The sequence below is a fragment of the Schistocerca cancellata genome, chromosome 4 (assembly GCF_023864275.1).
Source record: "Schistocerca cancellata isolate TAMUIC-IGC-003103 chromosome 4, iqSchCanc2.1, whole genome shotgun sequence".
NCBI classification, from domain to species: Eukaryota; Metazoa; Arthropoda; class Insecta; order Orthoptera; family Acrididae; genus Schistocerca; species Schistocerca cancellata.
In genome coordinates, this window is record NC_064629.1 from 938211206 (window position 1) to 938232884 (window position 21679).

General features: G+C 42.1%; 1 protein-coding gene across 6 annotated transcripts in view; it reads left to right on the top strand.

Annotated features, from left to right (window-relative positions):
• The window catches only part of LOC126185133 (biotin--protein ligase), a 360657-nt gene extending 346750 nt beyond the window's left edge, over positions 1 to 13907 (top strand). For all 6 annotated transcript variants that reach the window (XM_049927960.1, XM_049927964.1, XM_049927963.1 and 3 more), the window contains 2 exons: positions 12926 to 13139; positions 13544 to 13907. In XM_049927960.1, the coding sequence (XP_049783917.1) occupies positions 12926 to 13139; positions 13544 to 13727 (398 nt within the window). In that variant the 3' untranslated portion in view covers positions 13728 to 13907. The remainder of the gene's footprint in view (positions 1 to 12925; positions 13140 to 13543) is intronic.
• The last annotated feature ends 7772 nt before the right edge of the window (positions 13908 to 21679 follow it).

A 21679-nucleotide genomic window follows, 5' to 3' on the forward strand; every position in this document is an offset into this window, starting at 1 on the left:
CACGGCTGTGTCCGGGGTGGACGACGTGCGAGCGGTACAATCCGGCCGTTACGGCCGCTCCCGCACGGCGCGTAAACAGAATTCCGGCCGCCGGCCCCTGTTGCCGTTCTGTGCGTCGTGCTATGTACGTCACGATCGGTCAGAGTGCCCCCAGCGTTGGGCCGTTTGTCGCAAATGTAATAAAAAAGGTCAAATTGCTAAAGTTTGCCGCTCAGCCTCAAAAGAATCGAAGGAAGCAGGTACAGAGGACATGGACGTTGACATTCAGGAAGTTTCATCGGGCCAGGCTCCCGACGCATCGGCACGCAAACTCTTTATCGAGGTGTCGGTTCGGTCGCGCCGGTTACAATTGCAAGTAGATACGGGTGCTGCAGTTTCGTTGTTGAATGCACAAACTTATTCCGACCTTGGATCGCCCCCGTTGGCGCCAGTTTACCGGCGTTTACGCGGTTATGGTAAACAGTTCATTCCCCTACTGGGTCAATTCACTACCGACGTGACTTACAAATCAGTCACTCGGCCTATTACTTTTATTGTTGTCAGTGATGCGAGCTCCGCTAACCTTTTCGGCCTGGATGCCTTTCAAGCTTTCGGTTTTTCTATCGCTGACACCATACAGTTGGTCTCCGAAGTCATTCCCTATCAATCATTGGAATCTTTGATCTCAGACTTTCCAGATATTTTTGAGGAGATCCTCGGGCGTGTTTCAGATTTTGAAGCTCACTTAACGTTGAAGGCGTCGGCTCGCCCGCGTTTTCTAGCGCGAGGCAGATCCCCTTGGCTCTCCGCCCTCAGGTAAAGGAAGAGCTAGACCGGCTGACAGACCTAGGGGCCGTTCTTCCCATTTCTTCCAGTGAGTGGGTTTCGCCCCTCGTTATTGTAAGGAAGCCCTCGGGAAAATTACGTGTTTGTGGCGATTTCAAGGCCACCATTAATTCCCAATTGGTGGTGGACACCTATCCTTTGCCTCGTGCTGATGAATTGTTCTCCGCCATGGCGGGAGGCCAATATTTTTCGAAAATCGATCTGTCGGAGGCTTATCATCAGATACCACTTGATGAGAACTCCAAACGGCTAGCGGTCGTCAACACCCTGTTTGACCTTTACCAATACCAGCGGTTGGCCTTTGGAATATCCAGTGCCCCGGCGATATTCCAGCGTTACCTTGAGCATGTCACGTCGACAATCCCTCATTGTATTAATTACCTGGATGACGTAATTGTCACAGGCCGCAGCACGAAGGAACACTTGCACAACCTTCACACCCTCTTTCTCAAATTCAGGTCTGTGGGCTTGCGTTGCAACCTGCATAAGTCAACCTTCTTCCAACCGTCCATTGAGTATGTGGGCTACACCATCTCTCGGCACGGCATCCAGCCACTAGGAAGTTTGGTCCAAGGTATCGTCAACCTTCCTCGGCCCGCTTCGCTGAAAGAGTTACAAGGTTTTTTAGGCAAGATAGCCTATTACCACCGGTTCATTCCCAGGGCTTCCACTATAGACCACCCCCTGTACTGCCTTCTGCACAAGGGTGTTCCTTTTGATTTGTGGCCTGCATGCGAGCGAGCGTTCACCTTGTTGAAGGGCCTCCTCACGTCAGCCCCTTGTTTGGCTACTTTTGATCACCGTGAGCCGTTGGTCCTGGCTACAGATGCTTCGCAGTATGGGGTGGGGGCGGTCCTGGCCCATCGCAACGCAGATGGTTCCGAGCAACCACTGGCGGTTGCGTATAAAACGCTTAGTCCCGCGCAGGCCCATTACTCCCAGGTGGAAAAAAGAGGCTTTGGCCATTGTCTACGCTGTTACCAAGTTTCACCCTTTCTTGTATGGCACGAAGTTTCTGTTAATCACTGACCATAAGCCGTTAATATCGTTATTTGGCCCCACCTCTCAGATTCCGGATAGGGCGGCCCACAGACTACAGGGCTGGGCCTTGTTCCTCTCTAAGTACCATTATGACATTCATTTTCGCCCTACAGGACAGCATGCCAACGCCGACGCTCTTTCCCGCCTTCCGGTGGGCCCGGATCCTACGTTCGATCGAGAGGAGATTATGTGTTTTCATTTGGATGTGGCGTCCCGCCAAGCGGTTGATGGCTTCCCGATCACTAGTTCTCGAGTCGCCAGGGAAACGGCAGCTGACCCGGTTCTCTGGCAAGTAGTTCGCCTCATTCAGCAGGGGTGGTCATCCTGCCCTCCGGGCCGGGCCTCGGACCCTCTTCGTAATTATTTTCTTCTGCGAGACCACCTCTGTCTTAGAAGGAGTTCTCCTTCTGGCTACCGATGATACAGCTCCTCACGTGGTTGTTCCTGCAGGTTTACGGCGGGAGGTCCTCACGTTATTACATGCGGGGCACTGGGGTGTTTCCCGTTCTAAAACCTTGGCTCGCAGACGTGTGTACTGGCCCGGTATTGACAGAGAAATTGAGCACTTGGTGGCCGCCGGTTCCCAGTGTGCGAGCCAACAAGCATCTCCCAGGGCAGCGTTCTCTTCATGGCCGCCGGCAACCCAAGCATGGGAACGTGTTCACATCGATTTTGTGGGCCCGTTTCTCAATGGCTTTTGGCTCATTGTCATTGATGCTTATTCCCGATTCCCATATGTGGTTTGCTGCTCCTCAACCACTTCAGAAGTTGCAATCCAGGCACTAGCAAAAATCTTTTCTGTGGAAGGTCTGCCAATCACCCTGGTCTCGGACAATGGACCGCAGTTTATTTCGCAGACCTTCCAGGATTTTTGTAGGCGCTTCGGTATTTGGCACATTTGCTCTCCCCCCTTCCATCCACAATCGAATGGGGAAGCCGAGCGCATGGTGCGCACATTTAAGACGCAGATGAAAAAGTATGTGCACGAATTTCCTGCGGAGGAAGCATTGACGTTTTTCTTGACGGCATACCGGACCACACCAATAGGAGAACGCAGCCCCGCAGAGCTCCTCCATGGGCGTCAACCTAGGACTCTGCTGCACCTCATCTGCCCTGGTCCTCGCCAGTCTTCACAAAACGGAGTACCTGGCTTTCCACTGGGTATGTCGGTCTGGGCCCGTGGGTTTGGTCGCAATCCACGTTGGATACCGGCGGTGGTCCTGTGCCGAAATGGCCGCCGGCTCTATACCTTGCAGGCGGAGGACCGGGTGGTACGTCGTCACCAAAATCAGCTACGTCCACGTTCGGGCACCCACACTCCGACCTCTCAGATACCGGCTTTCCCATTGCCGGCACCTGTGTTGGTTTCACAGGGGACGTTACCTCCTCTCCCCGCTGTGACTCTGCCGCACTGCGATGGTTCTCAGCCTTGGCAGCCTCCAGTAGCTCCAGCACCGGCATCACCATCGTTCGAGATGCCCCAGCGAGAGCCGGCCCCCCTAGCAGGCCCGGTTTCTCAGGAGGCCGGTTCACCTGTGGTTGTGCCTTCCCCTTCGTCCCCGCCAGTGGGTCTTGCCCCTCCCGAGGTGGAACAGGATCCGGAGTTCGACAGCTTGTCGCCCGTTCTGTCCCGGGCTCCGGTTGTGGGACGACGGGGGCCTCTTCATGTGGGTCACTTCCAGCCGTATTCGAAGGTTCCGGCTCGAGGGTTGGCAGATCCCCTCGACTCCGGCCTTCCAATGAATGTGGAGTTCATCGCTCCTGCCCGACGCTCCACCTTCCGATGCAGTGGATCACAGTGGCTTCACCCCCTGAAGGAGGAGTAGTGCAGTAGCCACCAGAAAGATCGCGGGAGGCGTACATTGGCACGGCGCGTCACGGACGGTAGTGCCACAAGTAGAGTCCCGTCCAGCAGAGGGCACGCGAGAATTCGGACGCGACCTCTGCCGGCATAACAACAACAACAACAACAACAACTCCGGCAGCACGGGCCGTGCCCAGTCAGTTAACATCGGGCATGCCTAGGGCACAGTCCCGGTCTACGCTAAGTGAAGTGCGACGTAAACGTGAACAGTGTTACTACAAGGGACGTTTCCAGAGCAGTTAAAACAGGCAAGAGTTGTACCTTTGCTTAAGAAAGGTAATGCAGAAGACATAGAAAATTACTGCCCCATTTCCCTGCTGTCAGCATTCTCAAAAATAATAGAAGCAATTATGAAAGACAGATTAATGAATTAAAAGCATAAATAAATACAATCTTTTAAGCGAATCAGTTTGGTTTCCGAAGTGGCAAAAATACGGAGTCAACCATAGTAGAATTCACAGAAGTTTTACTTGATGCTCTTGATAAAGATGAATGTGCCACAGGCATATTTTTGGATCTTTCAAAGGCGTTTGATACAGTCGACCACAAGATTCTGTTAAATAAATTAGAAGCATTAGGAATAAGAGGGGTAGCTAATGACTGGTTTCGATCATACCTAACAGATAGTGTACAAAGCAAATGAACCTCTCAAGGAAGTTTATGATTGATCAGTAAGTAATAAAGTGACATTGAACATAAAGAAAACTAATGCCACGAATTTCAGTTTGAAGAGGAAAAATAACAATGTTAAATTAAATGTAGATGGCACCTCTATAGACTGTGTAACAAATGCAAAATTTCTAGGAATGAATATTGATTCTCAGTTGAAGTGGTGTGAACACACAAAAGTACTTGCAAACAGAATGTCATCAGCATGTTATGCCCTTAGAATCCTATCATCAGTGTGTAACATGCAGTGTCTGTTAGTTACATATTATTCATATGTACACTCATTTCTTAGCTATGGAATTCTTTTTTGGGGAACAAATGCACAAAATATGAACCCAACTTTCAACCTCCAGCAAAGAGCCATAAGAATAATAGCCAAATATACTAGTCGAGCTCATTGTAAAGATCTGTTCAAAACACTGGGTATTTTAACTGCTCCATGTAAATACATTTACCAGTCAGTTGTACACATCAAAAATAACATTCGTAATTACTGCACAAGCAGCTCTGTCCATGACCATGCAACAAAAGATAGACTCAACTTACATTTACCAAGAAAAAATAAAAATAAAACTCAAAACTGCATTTTCTACTGGGGAATAAAACTGTACAATAAATTACCAAAAGAGATTAAAGAAATTGCCAAAATACACTTATTTAAAAGGCAGCTAAAAAGTACCTGTTATGCAATACATTTTATACATTGAAGGATTACTTAGCTAAAACAGAGTAGGGGTTTGATAAAGAATTGTTATACAAATGAATAATAATAATAATTATTATAAAATATCCAACATTCCATATAACACCTTCACTATGTTTTTTTTTCCTTCTTTTTTTTTCCTTTCTAAAAATACTTACCCCCAAGCTATGTATAGCGCAGTACTAACACCTCTTCCTCTTTCTGAGCTCTACATCTCACTAATTATGGAGGGATGCTGACTCAGTTTTTCAGGATAACAGATGGGAAGTTGTGGTACAGAAAATGGCCCAGAGCTCACCAGTGTGTGTGTGTGTGTGTGTGTGTGTGTGTGTGTGTGTGTGTAATGAGTGAAGTGTTATGAAACAATGAGTGTATAGTGTGTGCAGTGACTGATAGTGAGATATGAGTGAACAATGTGGCATTACATTATTTAATAAGTTATTTGTAAAAAAAAAAAAAGCATTGTATACCAGGAGTAAATCTAATGATTGTCTCTAACTAGAAGTCTGTAAATATATGTGTATACAAATTTGATTATTTTAAATTGATCTAAATTTGTAAATACTTTTACATGTCCTATATTCTTGTAAAAAGCGATCTACAGATTAATAAAGCTACTACTACTACTACTACTACTACTACTACTACTAACAACAAACACCATTCAGAAAAGAGCGTGTTGGATGTCATGCACAATGTAAAATACAGAATGGTACGTAACAGCTCATCAAAATTTGTAGAAGGTAACATGAATAATGTATGAACGTGCAAGCCTAGCATCATAAAGGTTTACAGGTGCACACTGGTGAGACACATGAAGAAGCAATGGTTAAATAGCAGATGAATAGGTTACAGGGAGGGCCTATACATGACACGGAAGGTAGACAGGAGGAAATGAGTATTAATAATATCAGTAGCAGAATGCTTTACAAGAAAAACAAAATGCTACAATATGTAGCACTTAAAAGATTGTCAGAGAAAAATAAGAGAAATTATCATAAAAAGAAGCAATATAAAAAAGTGAAGGCTACAGATGATGCTCAGAGATTGTTGGAAGAAGTGCCAAAGCTGGAAAGCAAGCAACGGCAAACAAGTGGAATCAGCAAATGTACCTCCGTACACAAAAAGGTGTTTACATGACATGAAGGCCAAAGTTCTGAATGTGGTGAGTTGTTTACAATGAATGAGGCACACATGCAGTTTAATGGTAAGTTACAGTGCTAGATTCAGTTATGTATTGAAAACCTTCTGAAGATAATCAAGAAAATCAACGAAAATAAGTTTTTCCTTTCATTAAGAATTTTGTTATTATTATTATGGCGCACATGGCCATAAATTTCTGTTTATTCCAGGATGTCCATAAGCGCAGCTATCTTGATTTTAGGTGGAATCGTAAGATTATTTTCAGTATTAGTAACATTTTGACCTTGTGTGTGATATTATGTCCTACTACACTCCTGGAAATGGAAAAAAGAACACATTGACACCGGTGTGTCAGACCCACCATACTTGCTCCGGACACTGCGAGAGGGCTGTACAAGCGATGATCACACGCACGGCACAGCGGACACACCAGGAACCGCGGTGTTGGCCGTCGAATGGCGCTAGCTGCGCAGCATTTGTGCACCGCCGCCGTCAGTGTCAGCCAGTTTGCTGTGGCATACGGAGCTCCATCGCAGTCTTTAACACTGGTAGCATGCCGCGACAGCGTGGACGTGAACCGTATGTGCAGTTGATGGACTTTGAGCGAGGGCGTATAGTGGGCATGCGGGAGGCCGGGTGGACGTACCGCCGAATTGCTCAACACGTGGGGCGTGAGGTCTCCACAGTACATCGATGTTGTCGCCAGTGGTCGGCAGAAGGTGCACGTGCCCGTCGACCTGGGACCCGACCGCAGCGATGCACGGATGCACGCCAAGACCGTAGGATCCTACGCAGTGCCATAGGGGACCGCACCGCCACTTCCCAGCAAATTAGGGACACTGTCGCTCCTGGGGTATCGGCGAGGACCATTCGCAACCGTCTCCATGAAGCTGGGCTACGGTCCCGCACACCGTTAGGCCGTCTTCCGCTCACGCCCCAACATCGTGCAGCCCGCCTCCAGTGGTGTCGCGACAGGCGTGAATGGAGGGACGAATGGAGACGTGTCGTCTTCAGCGATGAGAGTCGCTTCTGCCTTGGTGCCAATGATGGTCGTATGCGTGTTTGGCGCCGTGCAGGTGAGCGCCACAATCAGGACTGCATACGACCGAGGCACACAGGGCCAACACCCGGCATCATGGTGTGGGGAGCGATCTCCTACACTGGCCGTACACCACTGGTGATCGTCGAGGGGACACTGAATAGTGCACGGTACATCCAAACCGTCATCGAACCCATCGTTCTACCATTCCTAGACCGGCAAGGGAACTTGCTGTTCCAACAGGACAATGCACGTCCGCATGTATCCCGTGCCACCCAACGTGCTCTAGAAGGTGTAAGTCAACTACCCTGGCCAGCAAGATCTCCGGATCTGTCCCCCATTGAGCATGTTTGGGACTGGATGAAGCGTCGTCTCACGCGGTCTGCACGTCCAGCACGAACGCTGGTCCAACTGAGGCGCCAGGTGGAAATGGCATGGCAAGCCGTTCCACAGGACTACATCCAGCATCTCTACGATCGTCTCCATGGGAGAATAGCAGCCTGCATTGCTGCGAAAGGTGGATATACACTGTACTAGTGCCGACATTGTGCATGCTCTGTTGCCTGTGTCTATGTGCCTGTGGTTCTGTCAGTGTGATCATGTGATGTATCTGATGTGTCAATAAAGTTTCCCCTTCCTGGGACAATTAATTCACGGTGTTCTTATTTCAATTTCCAGGAGTGTATGAAGAGGTGGGAAGCAAAAATGGATATATCTTCTACATTCTTTTCTCCCTATTTCTGTATGTTTTTGTATCTGGTTTTGAAGTTTTTGCCCATTATAAAAAGATTATTGGTCAGTACATTATATTTTTTATATACCTACAGTTGCAAAGTTGTCATTGAAATTTTAATATTATGGGAAAGTAAATGACTTTTAAATGATATTCTGTTTTTGTATCAAGAATCTAATAATGACATCGATCTGTTAGCTCTTAAGATGAATAAACTTCACCCTAATATGAACTCAAACCTCAGCAAAATATATTGATTAACTAATTAGATCTTTCTATTACCAGTGTTAATGAAAATCATTCTTTTGATATCTGTCATTAGGCGTATCACCACATATATCACTGTTTGCCAGAATTCATGCCATCCAGTAAAACATAAAACAAAATGATTAGCAGAATACTCAGATTATGCTTAAATACGTATGAAATGAGCAAGGACTTAATACCTTGTGCCATATTGCATCCAAAAGTGGTTTTCATTACTCCGTAGTTGCTGAGCTATATAATTCTAAATCTCATGCTCTTCAGAAACAACCAGCAAATATAGCTGTGATCCTGCAGAAATTTTAAAATTTGTCTTGTTTCCTTTTTATGGTAATGTTTAATACAAGTTCAATGTGTTGTTCTTAAAGTTCAATGTTAGAGTCTTTCAAGACAATTAACACACTAGATCAGTTACTTGTAAATAATATTAAAAATTAACAACAGCAAGTTTGCAACCACAGGTATACATAAATCCATTGTACTGACTACAGAGCTTTTTATATGAGCCAGACAGACATAAACTTAAAAACCAGACACACCAAACTTACAAAAAATATGCCAAAGATAAATCCATCTTTTCTTCTGTTTTATCACAGAAAAACACAATGTTACTAATATTGAAAATAAACTTACAATTTTGCATAAAATGTAGAAGAGTGCCTATATAAACATCCTGGAAGAAATAGAAATTTGTAACTATGTGCACCATAATAAGAGCAAGATTTTTAATGAACAGGAAAACTGAAAAACAGTGTTTTTCTTTATGTTCTTCAGAATGTGTTCAGTATGTCGCAATGTAATTGAATGTAGCACTGTTACTCATCATTTCATATTATGTGGGCCTCACTTATTGTAAACAATAGGCAACATTCTTTACTTTAGGCTTCATGTTTCATTAACATTTGTTTTCTTGCAGAGATAAATTTGCTGATTCTACATGTCTGCCATCACTGGCTTTCCAGCCATGACTCTTCTTACATCAAGGATCACAGAGTATTGTCTCTTTTACATCTACATACATTTTCCCCACAGAACCATATGTGGCGCAGTGGTTACACTGGACTCGCATTCTGGAGGAAGACGGTTCAATCCCGCATCCGGGCATCCTGATTTAGGTTTTCCGTGATTTCCCTAAATCGTTCCAAGCAAATGCCGGGATGGTTCCTTTGAAAGGGCACGGCCGACTTCCTTCCCCGTCCTTCCCTAATCCAATGAGACCGATGACCTCGCTGTCTGGTCTCCTTCCCCAAACTACCCAACCCCCCAATAGAACCATATGTTGCGTGGTGGAGGGTACTAGATACCATTACTAGTCATTCCCTTCCGTGTGAGCCCTAATTTCGTATCTTGTCATCATGTCTTATGCGAAATGGATGTTGGCAGCAATAGAATCTTTTAGCACTCAGCCACAAATGCTGGTTCTCTAAATGTTCTCAATAGTGTTTCATGAAAAGAATGTTGTCTTCCCTCCAGGAATTCCCATTTGGTTCAAGGAGCACTTCCTTCCAGGATCTCCATTTTAGTTCAGTGAACATTTCTGGAATACTTGCTTGTCCATCAAACCTATAATTAACAAATCTAGCCTCCAAATTGCCTCAATGTTTTCCTTTAATCTGACCAAATGGGAATCCAAAGCACTCTAGTGGTACTCAATAATGGGTTACACTAGTGTTCTATACGTGGCCTCCTTTATGGATGAGTTACACTTTCTTAAACTTCCTCCGGTAAACCGAAGTGAACCATTCATCTTCCGTACTACCAACATTAGATACTCATTCCACTTCATATAGCTTTGTAGAGTTACGCCTAGATATTTAATCAATGTGACTGTGTCATGCAGATTACCACTAATATTTTATTGAAACATTACAGTATTGTTTTCCCTGTTCATCTACATTAACTTACATTTGTACACATTTATAGTGTGTGCTCCTTGGGAGCTCAATGGCAAGGATGTGAGCACACGTTTAGAGAAAGCTGCCATTCATCACACGAAATACAAATTATCTCTGAGTCATCCTGTATCCTCCAATAGTCACTTAATGACGAAACTGTCCCATACACTGCAGCCTCATCAGCAGTCACGCATTGCTGCTCATCCTGTCTATCAGATTGTTGATGTCTGTTGTCTTTACTTTTCTCGGATTACTGCTTTTTACAATGTCTTCTCTTCTGTTTCATTATAAATCTTTTTAAGTGTTACATATTGCTGTGTTTTTCTTTTACTTTTAAACATTCTGCTACTGATCTTAACATTTGCTTCCTCCCGTTCACCTTCCATGTCCTCTATAGGCCCTCCCTGTAACCTGCTCCTCTCCTGTTTAACTACTGCTTCTTCACGTGTCTCACCAGTCTGCACCTATGTACCTTAACAATGTCAGGCTTGCAGGTTCTTACATTATTCATGTCACCTTCTTGAAATTTTGATGATTTGTTATACACCATTATTTATTTTATATTATGTATGTCATACTAAATTCTCTTGTGTGAATATTTCTTGCTACTGTATCTTTTTATGTAATTTGTTCCATGTGTACCTTGTTCATTAACATTGTTGTGTATCTTTACTCATATAGTCATTTAGTAGTGGTCCTGATGACTGAAACCGTGTCCTGGTGCTACAACTTAAATTCAACTTGTGCTGTATTTTGTTTCAATTTAAATATTACAGTTCTGGATAACCTCTACCATCATGTGCAACATCCTAGACAAAAAATGCATTCGATAGTTTCTGTATTAAAGATTTCTAGTAAACAGAACTGGGTAAATTGTCAACAACATGAAGAAATCTTCATTTGTGGAAATAGCTTAGTATGTGCCCCCAAGGAAGTGTTATTGGAGTGTACTTCTAATGATTATATAAATACTTGGTGATTAGTGTTGGGAGCTGGGCACAGACAATACTGTTGTATACAGGGTGTTACAAAACGGTCCAGCTAAACTTTCAGGAAATATTCCTCACACACAAAGAAAGAAAATATATTATATGGACATGTGTCCGGAAACGCTTACTTTCCATGTTTGAGCTCATTATATTACTTCTCTTCAATCATATTAATCATGGAATGGAAACACACAGCAACAGAACGTACCAGCATGACTTCAAACACTTTGTTACAGGAAATGTTCAAAATGTCCTCCGTTAGTGAGGATACATGCATCCACCCTCCATCACATGGAATCCCTGATGTGCTGATGCAGCCCTAGAGAATGGCGTATTGTATCACATCCGTCCACAATACGAGCACGAAGAGTCTCTACATTTGGTACCGTGATTGCGTAGACAAGAGCTTTCAAATGCCCCCATAAATGAAAGTCAAGAGGGTTGAGGTCAGGAGAGCATGGAGGCCATGGAATTAGTCCGCCTCTTACAATCCATTGGTCACCGAATCTGTTGTTGAGAAGCGTACGAACACTTCGACTGAAATGTGCAGGAGCTCCATCATGCGTGTACTTGTAAAGGCACATGTTGTAGCAGCACAGGTAGAGTATCCCGTATGAAATCATGATAACGTGCTCCATTGAGCGTAGGTGGAAGAACATGGGGCCCAATCAAGACATCACCAACAATGCCTGCCCAAACGTTCACAGAAAATCTGTGTTGATGATGTGATTGCACAATTACGTGCGGATTCTCGTCAGCCCACACATGTTGATTGTGAAAATTTACAATTTGATCATCAGAATCGAGGACGTACAGTACATACAGACGAAACTAAAATGAGCTCTAACATGGAAATTAAGCGTTTCCGGACACATGTCCACATAACATCTTTTCTTTATTTGTGTGTGAGGAATGTTTCCTGAAAGTTTGGCCGTACCTTTTTGTAACACCCTGTATATGTTTGTTGCAGTACCAGAAATTTTTTGTGAAGTGCAAGAAATGTGGAGGGTTGGCACTTAAACAAGATGGTTTGGTTAGAGTTTGATTCTAGATGTAGGCCAATCATTGTATACCTACCCAACTGATCATTAAGTACGTTTATAAAGTTTCTAACATTAAAATCTGTCCTAAAAGAAGAATGATCTAGGAAGCACCCTAAATTCTCTGCATAACATTTCAAATTTACTGCATTATAGCTTTATTATGGCACTGCCATGCTTATTGACCAAAAACTATTGCTTCGTGAATAAACTTGGTGCAAAGTAACAAAGTTTTATTGTGTACGTATTATCATCATCTTATATGGTGTAAATTAAATTAATGCCCCCACATAATACAATACTGTTGGTCCTGCTGGTTTAGTTGTAAGGCACGTGCCTGGAAACCAAAAATGCATGGAACCAAATCCTCATTGGACCACATAATATTTCGGTGTACATTTAAGTCGGTAGTCATCTCTCAATGATATGAAGGTGTGCCAGGAACAACATGGGGTTGAGGGTCTATGTTGACTGTAGCTCACCTTTCCTTGGGAGAATTACTGAGGTATGTCAGGGACATGAAAGATGCCAGAGTAGCACCCAATAAAAGGACTTGCACTAGGCCATGAGTTACACAGAATTACTACTACTACTACTACTACTACTACTACTACATTATACAATACTGAAGCTTTTGTTGTCTAGAGATCTCTGCATTAAAAGGACTACCTCACTTAAAACAAATCAACATATATGACATTTGATTTATATTTGTTTTAGGTTGTGGTATTAATCTCAATAATGAAGCTCCTACAACTTGTATCAATGCTCTTATAAATGAATACAACAAGCATGCTAATGAGACTATCCAGTTGCTGTCTCTAGAAAAGTATTTAGCAGGTGTTTTTAATAGGCTGGAGGAACTCCTGGAAAGAGTACAGAGTGGCAATATTACAGAGTTCCTTGATTTGTACTACACATACTGGCTTCACAGGTTTGTTATTGCAGCTAACATTTTTATAAATACTTCCTGAAAGTAAGAAATTATAATAAAATATTGGCATCTGCTTACAGAATGTAATATTTTTGTGTACTCACTCATAAACATTAAGTTTTACTATTCATGATCTTTCGTTGTATTTCATTTCTCTAGTTTTAAGTTTTCTTAATAATCTGATGTCTGCTTATGCATGCAAGTTAAGGAGGTTGTTGGAATCACTTGAAAGCACCAACACATAGTACAGTTATGATATTTTTTAATTAAGTGAAAACACCATTTATCCATTTTTTACATAATTAGTAAATTTGTGCGCTATAGGGACCCCGTATAAAATAAATTACTCTATACCTAAACAGTCACCAATCCAGAGTTGAATATAAACTGTTCTTATTTCACAGTGATGCTAAAATTACAGTAACTGATACTGATGGTGCCTGTCATGATGTTACTGTGCTGGGAATTGATGACTACGGTTTTATTGTTGTTCGAAACCATTTTGGAAATTGCTTCAGCGTACACCCAGGTGACAATTCATTTGATCTCTTTAGGGGTATGATAATTCCAAAACATTCAGTTCAATGACAGTGACTGAGTTTGTGATATGATAAAAGTATATGTACGTGATGTTATTATGTGACACTCCTGTGAACACCAAATAATACTTGTACGTTGCATAAATATATTAAAATATGTACATATTACTCTGTTGTATTTGTGATATAAATAAAGTGGCAATTTTGTTAGGACTGTTTAAGAGTAAAATGAGTTTCTTTTGCATTAAGGAAAAGAAGTGCCACACCACATACACATTTGTGCTTTAACGAATTATTTGCGGCCAGGCATCTACAAGAAATTGTCTGTTCATTTATACCAGTCACTTATTTATTAAATAGAAGAAGTGAAGTAAATGATCTCAACCCCTTTTTGTGATGCTGCAGATAATCAAATTTAATATGTTCATTGAAATGCACACTACACCAAGCTGTTAGCACACACAATTCTGAAGCAATAATACAAAGAGAGCAAAGTCACACTGTAACAGGGTGTATACGACCCGGGACAACCGGGAGATCCGGGAAAAACTCGGTAATTTTTTCATCCGGGAGAAAACTAGGAAAAACCTGGGAATTTTTTAGAATTCCGGGAATTTTTCATTGTTTTAGTTTTCAGCTAATTTTTAATTTTGACTGGTAAGAACCAACACTCTAACAAAGGATATTACTGTATCCCGCTATTGCAGAATAATACTGCAGCAACAAAACATGAACGAGAGAAAAAAAATGAAAATAAAACTTAAGTTGCAAAGGAAATGCGCCGTATAGAACAATAAAACACAGTGCTCATATAAGCGTCTGCCAACAGCAAAGTGTGTCAGTTGCTTTACAAAGATTCGTTTGAGGCTTTGAGCAGTGGCGGGCGGTCTCTTGCGCATGCGCAGTTAAGTCGCATATGAGTAGTACCTTCTTTTGCTTCTGGTTACAGAAGTATGGCTGGGCGCCACTACTTAATATTGCCACGGTTCGGAAATATAGTAAATCTGGCGCTGATGCCCAGAACAGTCAGAGTTGTTGTTGGGAGATGGATTGTCTGCACGTGACCTGTGTTTACGTTCTGTGATTTTGTTGTTTCCTCTAAGTTTATTGCTCTCACGTTAAATGATAGCAAACGGAGTTATCAAATGAATTAAAATACGTTTGCATAATTACGGAAGGCTAAAATATGTTATTAGTTTTAGATTTTATTTCCACCTTGCTGACAGTCAAGCATTAATCGCGTTGCAGAACAATGAAGTTATTTTTGTCGGTTTGCTAAAGAGATTTGGCTTTCATTAATATTTTCTGTTTTATTTGAAACAAAGTGTTTAATTTCACACTATTGGCTAGTTTCAACTGTTCGCTGCCTTTCAAGTGCACATATGGCATTGTGCCATAATAAAGAACCAAACATGAGATAATACAGTACTAGTACTCCAAGAAAATTTACATACGAATCTGGAAATATGAATGTGCATTTTAAGCCGAATTATGCATTTTAGCATGGTTAACAAAATTCTGATGCTCTTGAAGTATCCTCTGATGTCTTGTTTCTTTTATGACATAATGTAAAATCTTTTAATGTTTTACACGTACGAACATATGGGTCTTCTGCGTCATCGCAGCTGCGTAAGCGCGGTGACGCCTATTATCTGGTGCTGTCTTCCAACTGCTGAAACAAACTTATTTCTAACAGGTTGCGGGAAAATATTGCGAATGGTGGTTTGAAAAGCGTTACATTCAAACCAAATTTCCTTTTACGCTAGATGAACTATGTGCGAGAATGTACGATGAATTACTTAAATCACAAAACGTTTGACTCTCATTTCAAAATCACCTCTTTGAGGACGACCATTCAGAAGAATTTCGAGCCCAGAAGATCAAACATTTACGTTGTTATTAAAAATTTTACTGGCACATTTATGTGATGTATCTTAAAATGTAACACGCGCGAAAAAGATCAACATTATATGTGGAAGCTTAGCTTCTCTTTCAGCTTATTAATCTTAGAAACTAATATTATATGTGAATGCCGTGTATATTAATTTAAGCCAGGAACTTTTCTTATTTGTGTGTTCACGCTACTAAAAAGTGTTCTTGCTATTGGCTTACTATATCACGTGTCCGCGCTGTCATCAGCTGGCGAGATCACGTGACAATGAGCTATGACTGGCTTACAAAAGCGCCTCGCAAACTCGATTGCAATGCTTTGGAAAGTGACATGCGGTGTTTGGTGGAATTCAAATTTGTACCTTCGTAATACGGAAATATGCAGCGTACATGTTGCTGCACATCAAAGGTCTTTCAAAATGTCAGTAGATAAAAACATAAACATTCAAAGAATTTATGAGTTTTACAGTACCGAGAAGAGTATACTGTCACTTAACACAGAAAAAGTGTATTTTCACCCAGGAGAAAGTGTATTTTTAACCGGGAAATCCGGGAAAAAGCCGGGATTTTTTTTTCCTTGTCCACGTATACACCCTGTGTAATCATTTTTCAGCATTAATCAGTTGATAAAGAATTTTAAATTAGGAGTCAGAGTGATCACTGAAATACAAGCAGTCAGTACTGATGTACTTCACAATGACTACTGATCACACAAGGTTAGAACTAGCTGCTGTTTGTGGATTGTGTCAGTGCCCTATTGCCTAGACTCCACACTTTATATCCCTTGGCAAACACAACTCACGATTTGGACCTAGACAATGCTCTGTGAAAATAAATAATGATGTGGTGAGCTGTACTAACTGTGCCAATGCTGCATTTTGGCTGGTGAAGTGGTCGCGGTGAGGATAGTGTCGGCCAGGTCGGATAGAGGGAGAGATAGGTGGGAGACGGGGAGAGGGATTGGTGTGTGTGACTAGCAAGTATGTGGAGGTTTGCTAGCTAGGAATGTAGGAGGGAGGGGTGGCAGGTATACGGGCTAGGCACGTGATGCACGATCGTAGTAGCCGTCGGGGAGCACCACGTGCTGCAGGTGATACGAGAACGTGAATTTGCTCGGAGTGATAGTACGAAGGAAGGGGAAACTGTTCGGTGGAGGGTGCGGGGCAGTGGGTTACCGGAGATCGGTGCCAGGATGATTACGGGAGTGGAAGGTGTGTTTTAAGGGTAACTCCCACCTGTGTAGTTCAGAGAAACAGGTGGTGGAGGTTAGGATCCAGATGCCCTGGGTTGTGAAGCAGGTGCATGTTGTGCCTGTGCCGGTGCCACTGGGCGGTCAACTCTGTTCTTGGCAACAGTGTTGGCAGTGGCCATTCATCCTTGTGTGCAGCTGCTTGGTAGTCACACTAACATAAAAAGTTGTACAGTTGTCACATTCACATGCTTTATTTCTTTGTCGATAGTCCTCAGTGTCTACATACTGCGTTGTTATACTGGCTCAAAAATGGGGGGGGGGGGGGGGAGGGGGCGTGGGGAGTTCAACACTGACTACTGTAAATGATGTAGCCGACAGGTGCACATTTGTGTTTCACAGTTATTTACTTTCACTGTTCACAACCCCCCTCCCCCCTCCCAATATTACACAGTTAATATGGCCAGTTAACTATTAGCAAATTTTGATAAGCCTCATTAATACTCATAGTCTGCAGGCAAACATCAGCATACTGCTACAATAGTTTACTGTTTAATATCTATGAGCAGTAAAACGCTAACCACACAGTCTTTCAAATAAATTGAGCAGACACTGTCATTGTTACAACACACAGCCTATTTGTGTTACACTTATTTCATAGTTAAGTTGATGTATTGTTGTCGTTCTAACCGGCACAGGTTCCTCGTCTGAAAACAGGCCGTGGACCGACTGTCTCGGGACCAAAAATTGGGCCTTTATATATCGTCACAACAGTAGGTACTGAAACTATACGTTGTTTGATGTTTAAGTTACAGAAATTACAATTAAAACATAACTCATTCAATTAACTGAATATATTGAAAAATTCTTTCTTTTTGACAGTTTCTTCTACTACAAGGGTTAAGCAGAATTATTTGTTTAAATGATGAAATTAACAGATATAGTTATACAAACAATACTTTTGACAAAACTGGTCATTACTTTGGAATTTATTAAGGGCTGGCTTTGCTAACATATATTCGAATAGAGCCAAATAGATACTTTAAGAATACTAATGGTTGTTCCCTCAAAGGTTTATAATTAGTACAGAGTTTATATTTGTTTGTAGTCAACAATACAATTTAAATGACACAATTACTGCAATTGATGACATACACAAAACTAAGCACAAAATTAGACCTGTCAGTATATTCCTCAAGACTGAGGGCCAACCTTTCTCTTTTATGGAGATGCAGATTATACTCGTGTACATATGAACCGTGGACCTTGCCGTCGGTGGGGAGGCTTGCGTGCCTCAGCGATACAGGTGGCCGTACCGTAGGTGCAACCACAACGGAGGGGTATCTGTTGACTGGCAGGACAAACATGTGGTTCCTGAGGAGGGGCAGCAGCCTTTTCAGTAGTTGCAGGGGCAACAGTCTGGATGATTGACTGATCTGGTCTTGTAACACTAACCAAAGTGGCCTTGCTGTGCTGGTACTGTGAACGGCTGAAAGAAAGGGGAAACTACAGCCGTAATTTTTCGCGAGGGCATGCAGCTTTACTGTATGGTTAAATGATGATGGCGTCCTCTTGGGTAAAATATTCCAGAGGTAAAATAGTCCCCCATTCGGATCTCCGGGCAGGGACTACTCGAGAGGATGCCATTATCAGGAGAAAGAAAACTGGCGTTCTACGGATCAGAGCATGGAATATCAGATCCCTTAATCGGGCGGGTAGGTTAGAAAATTTAAAAAGGGAAATGGATAGGTTAAAGTTAGATATAGTGGGAATTAGTGAAGTTTGGTGGCAGGAGGAACAAGACTTTTGGTCAGGTGTATACAGGGCTATAAGTACAAAATCAAATAGGGGTAATGCAGGAGTAGGTTTAATAATGAATAAAAAAAATAGGAGTGCGGGTAAGGTACTACAAACAGCATAGTGAACGCATTATTGTGGCCAAGATAGACATGAAGCCCACACCTACTACAGTAGTACAAGTTTATATGCCAATTAGCTCTGCAGATGATGAAGAAATTGATGAAATGTACGATGAGATAAAAGAAATTATTCAGGTAGTGAAGGGAGACGAAAATTTAATAGTCATATGTGACTGGAATTCAAGAGTAGGAAAAGAGAGAGAAGCAAACATAGTAGGTGAATATGGATTGGGGGTAAGAAATGGAAGAGGAAGCAGTCTGGTAGAATTTTGCACAGAGCATAACTTAATCATAGCTAACACTCGGTTCAAGAATCATAAAAGAAGGTTGTATACATGGAAGAATCCCGGAGATACTGAAAGGTATCCGATAGATTATATAATGGTAAGACAGACATTTAGGAACCAGGTTTTAAATTGTAGGACATTTCCACAGACAGATGTGGACTCTGACCACAATCTATTGGTTATAAACTGTAGATTAAAACTAAAGAAACTGCAAAAAGGTGGGAATTTAAGGAGATGGGACCTGGATAAACTGACTAAACCAGAGGTTGTACAGAGTTTCAGGGAGAGCATAAGGGAACAATTGACAGGAATGGGGAAAAGAAATACAGTAGAATAAGAACAGGTACCTTTGGGAGATGAAATAGTGAAGGTAGCAGAGGATCAAGTAGGTAAAAAGACGAGGGCCAGTAGAAATCCTTTGGTAACAGAAGAAATATTGAATTTAATTGATGAAAGGAGAAAATATAAAAATGCAGTAAATAAAGCAGGCAAAAAAGAATACAAACATCTCAAAAGTAAGATAGACAGGAAGTGCAAAATGGCTAAGCAGTGATGGCTAGAGGACAAATGTAAGGATGTAGAAGCTTATCTCACTAGGGGTAAGATAGATACTGCCTACAGGAAAATTAAAGAGACCCTTGGAGAAAAGCGAACCACTTGTATGAATATCAAGAGCTCAGATGGGGACCCAGTTCTAACCAAAGAAGGGAAAGCAGAAAGGTGGAAGGAGTATATTGAGGGTCTATAGAAGGGCGATGTACTTGACGACAATATTATGGGAATGGAAGAGGATGTAGATGAAAATGAAAGGGGAGATACAATATTGCGTGAAGAGTTTGACAGAGCACTGAAAGACCTGAGTCGAAACAAGGCCCCAGGAGTAGACAACATTTACAGACAAATGGAAAAACTGGTTGAAGCCGACCTCGGGGAAGATAGTTTGGATTCCGTAGAAATATTGGAACATGTGAGGCAATACTGACCTTACGACTTATCTTAGAAGAAAGATTAAGGAAAGGCAAACCTACGTTTCTAACATTTGTAGACTTAGAGAAAGCTTTTGACGATGCTAACTGGAATACTCTCTTTCAAATTCTAAAGGTGGTAGGGGTAAAATACAGGGACCGAAAGGCTATTTACAATTTGTACAGAAAGCAGATGGCAATTATAAGAGTTGAGGGGTGTGAAAGGAAAGCAGTGGTTGGGAAGGTAGTGAGACAGGATTGTAGTCTCTCCCTGATGTTATTCAATCTGTATATTGAGCAAGCAGTAAAGGAAACAAAAGAAAAATTCGGAGTTGGTGTTAACATCCATGGAGAAGAAATAAAAACTTTGAGTTTCGCCGGTGACATTAGAGACAGCAAAGGACTTGGAAGAGCAGTTGATGGGATGGACAGTGTCTTGAAAGGAGGATATAAGATGACCATCAACAAAATCAAAACGAGGATAATGGAATGTAGTCGAATTAAGTCGGGTGATGATGAGGGAATTGGATTATGAAATGATACACTTAAAGTAGTAAAGGTGTTTTGCTATTTGGGGGGAAAAATAACTGATGATGGTCGAAGGAGAGAGGATATAAAATGTAGACTGGCAATGGCAAGGAAAGCGTTTCTGAAGAAGACAAATTTGTTCACATCGAGTATAGATTTAAGTGTCAAGAAGTCATTTCTGAAAGTATTTGTATGGAGTGTAGCCATGTATGGAAGTGAATCATGGACGATAAATAGTTTGGACAAGAAGAGAATAGAAGCTTTCAAAATATGATGCTACAGAAGAATGCTGAAGATTAGATGGGTAGATCACATAACTAATGAGGAGGTATTGAATAGAATTGGGGAGAAGAGCAGTTTGTAGCACAACTTGACAAGAAGAAGGGACCGGTTGCTAGTACATGTTCTGAGGCATCAAAGGATCACAAATTTAGCATTGGAGGGCAGTGTGGAAGATAAAAATTGTAGAGGGAGACCAAGAGATGAATAAACTAAGCAGATTCAGAAGGATGTAGGTTGCAGTAAGTATTTGGAGATGAAAAAGCTTGCACAGGATAGAGCAGCATGGAGAGTTGAATGAAACCAGTCTCAGGACTGGAGACCACAACAACAACACATTAATGGTAATTATGCAAAAATTAAAATAAAGTGAATTTGAGGAGACAGATGGCAAAACAAGAGAGGAAGTAAAGAGATCCCAGCTTGCTTCGTCACACAGCATTCTCAGCAGAGTTGGTGTATGACATGACTGCTTCCAGTGGTGGCCTGGCCTCTGATAGGGGTGGATAAGCCTTCAGCAGTACTGGAGTAGGAGGTGCTGAGTGAGCGGATTGGGCAGGTCTTGTACCTTGGTGTGCCAGAGGGATATGATCCCTTTTGCAAGGGGGTTGGACTGGGAGTGGCATACAAATGGACTAGGATGTTGTGTAGGTTGACGCTGTATCTCACAGGCAGCTTGTAATTGTGTGCTTATGGAATATTGCCTCAGTTATGCAACTGGATTCGCAGTTTCCTGTGAGAGAGTTCACAGTTCATAGTAATTGACAGAAAGCCATCAAGTAAAACTAATGTGATTTCTGGCCTTCCCCAGGGTACCATTATAGCCCTCTGCTGTTTCTTACCTATATAAATGATTTAGGAGACACTCTGAGGAGCTGTCTTAGGTCATTTGCAGATGATGCTATTGTTTATCATACAGTAAAATCATCAGAAAATAAAACCAA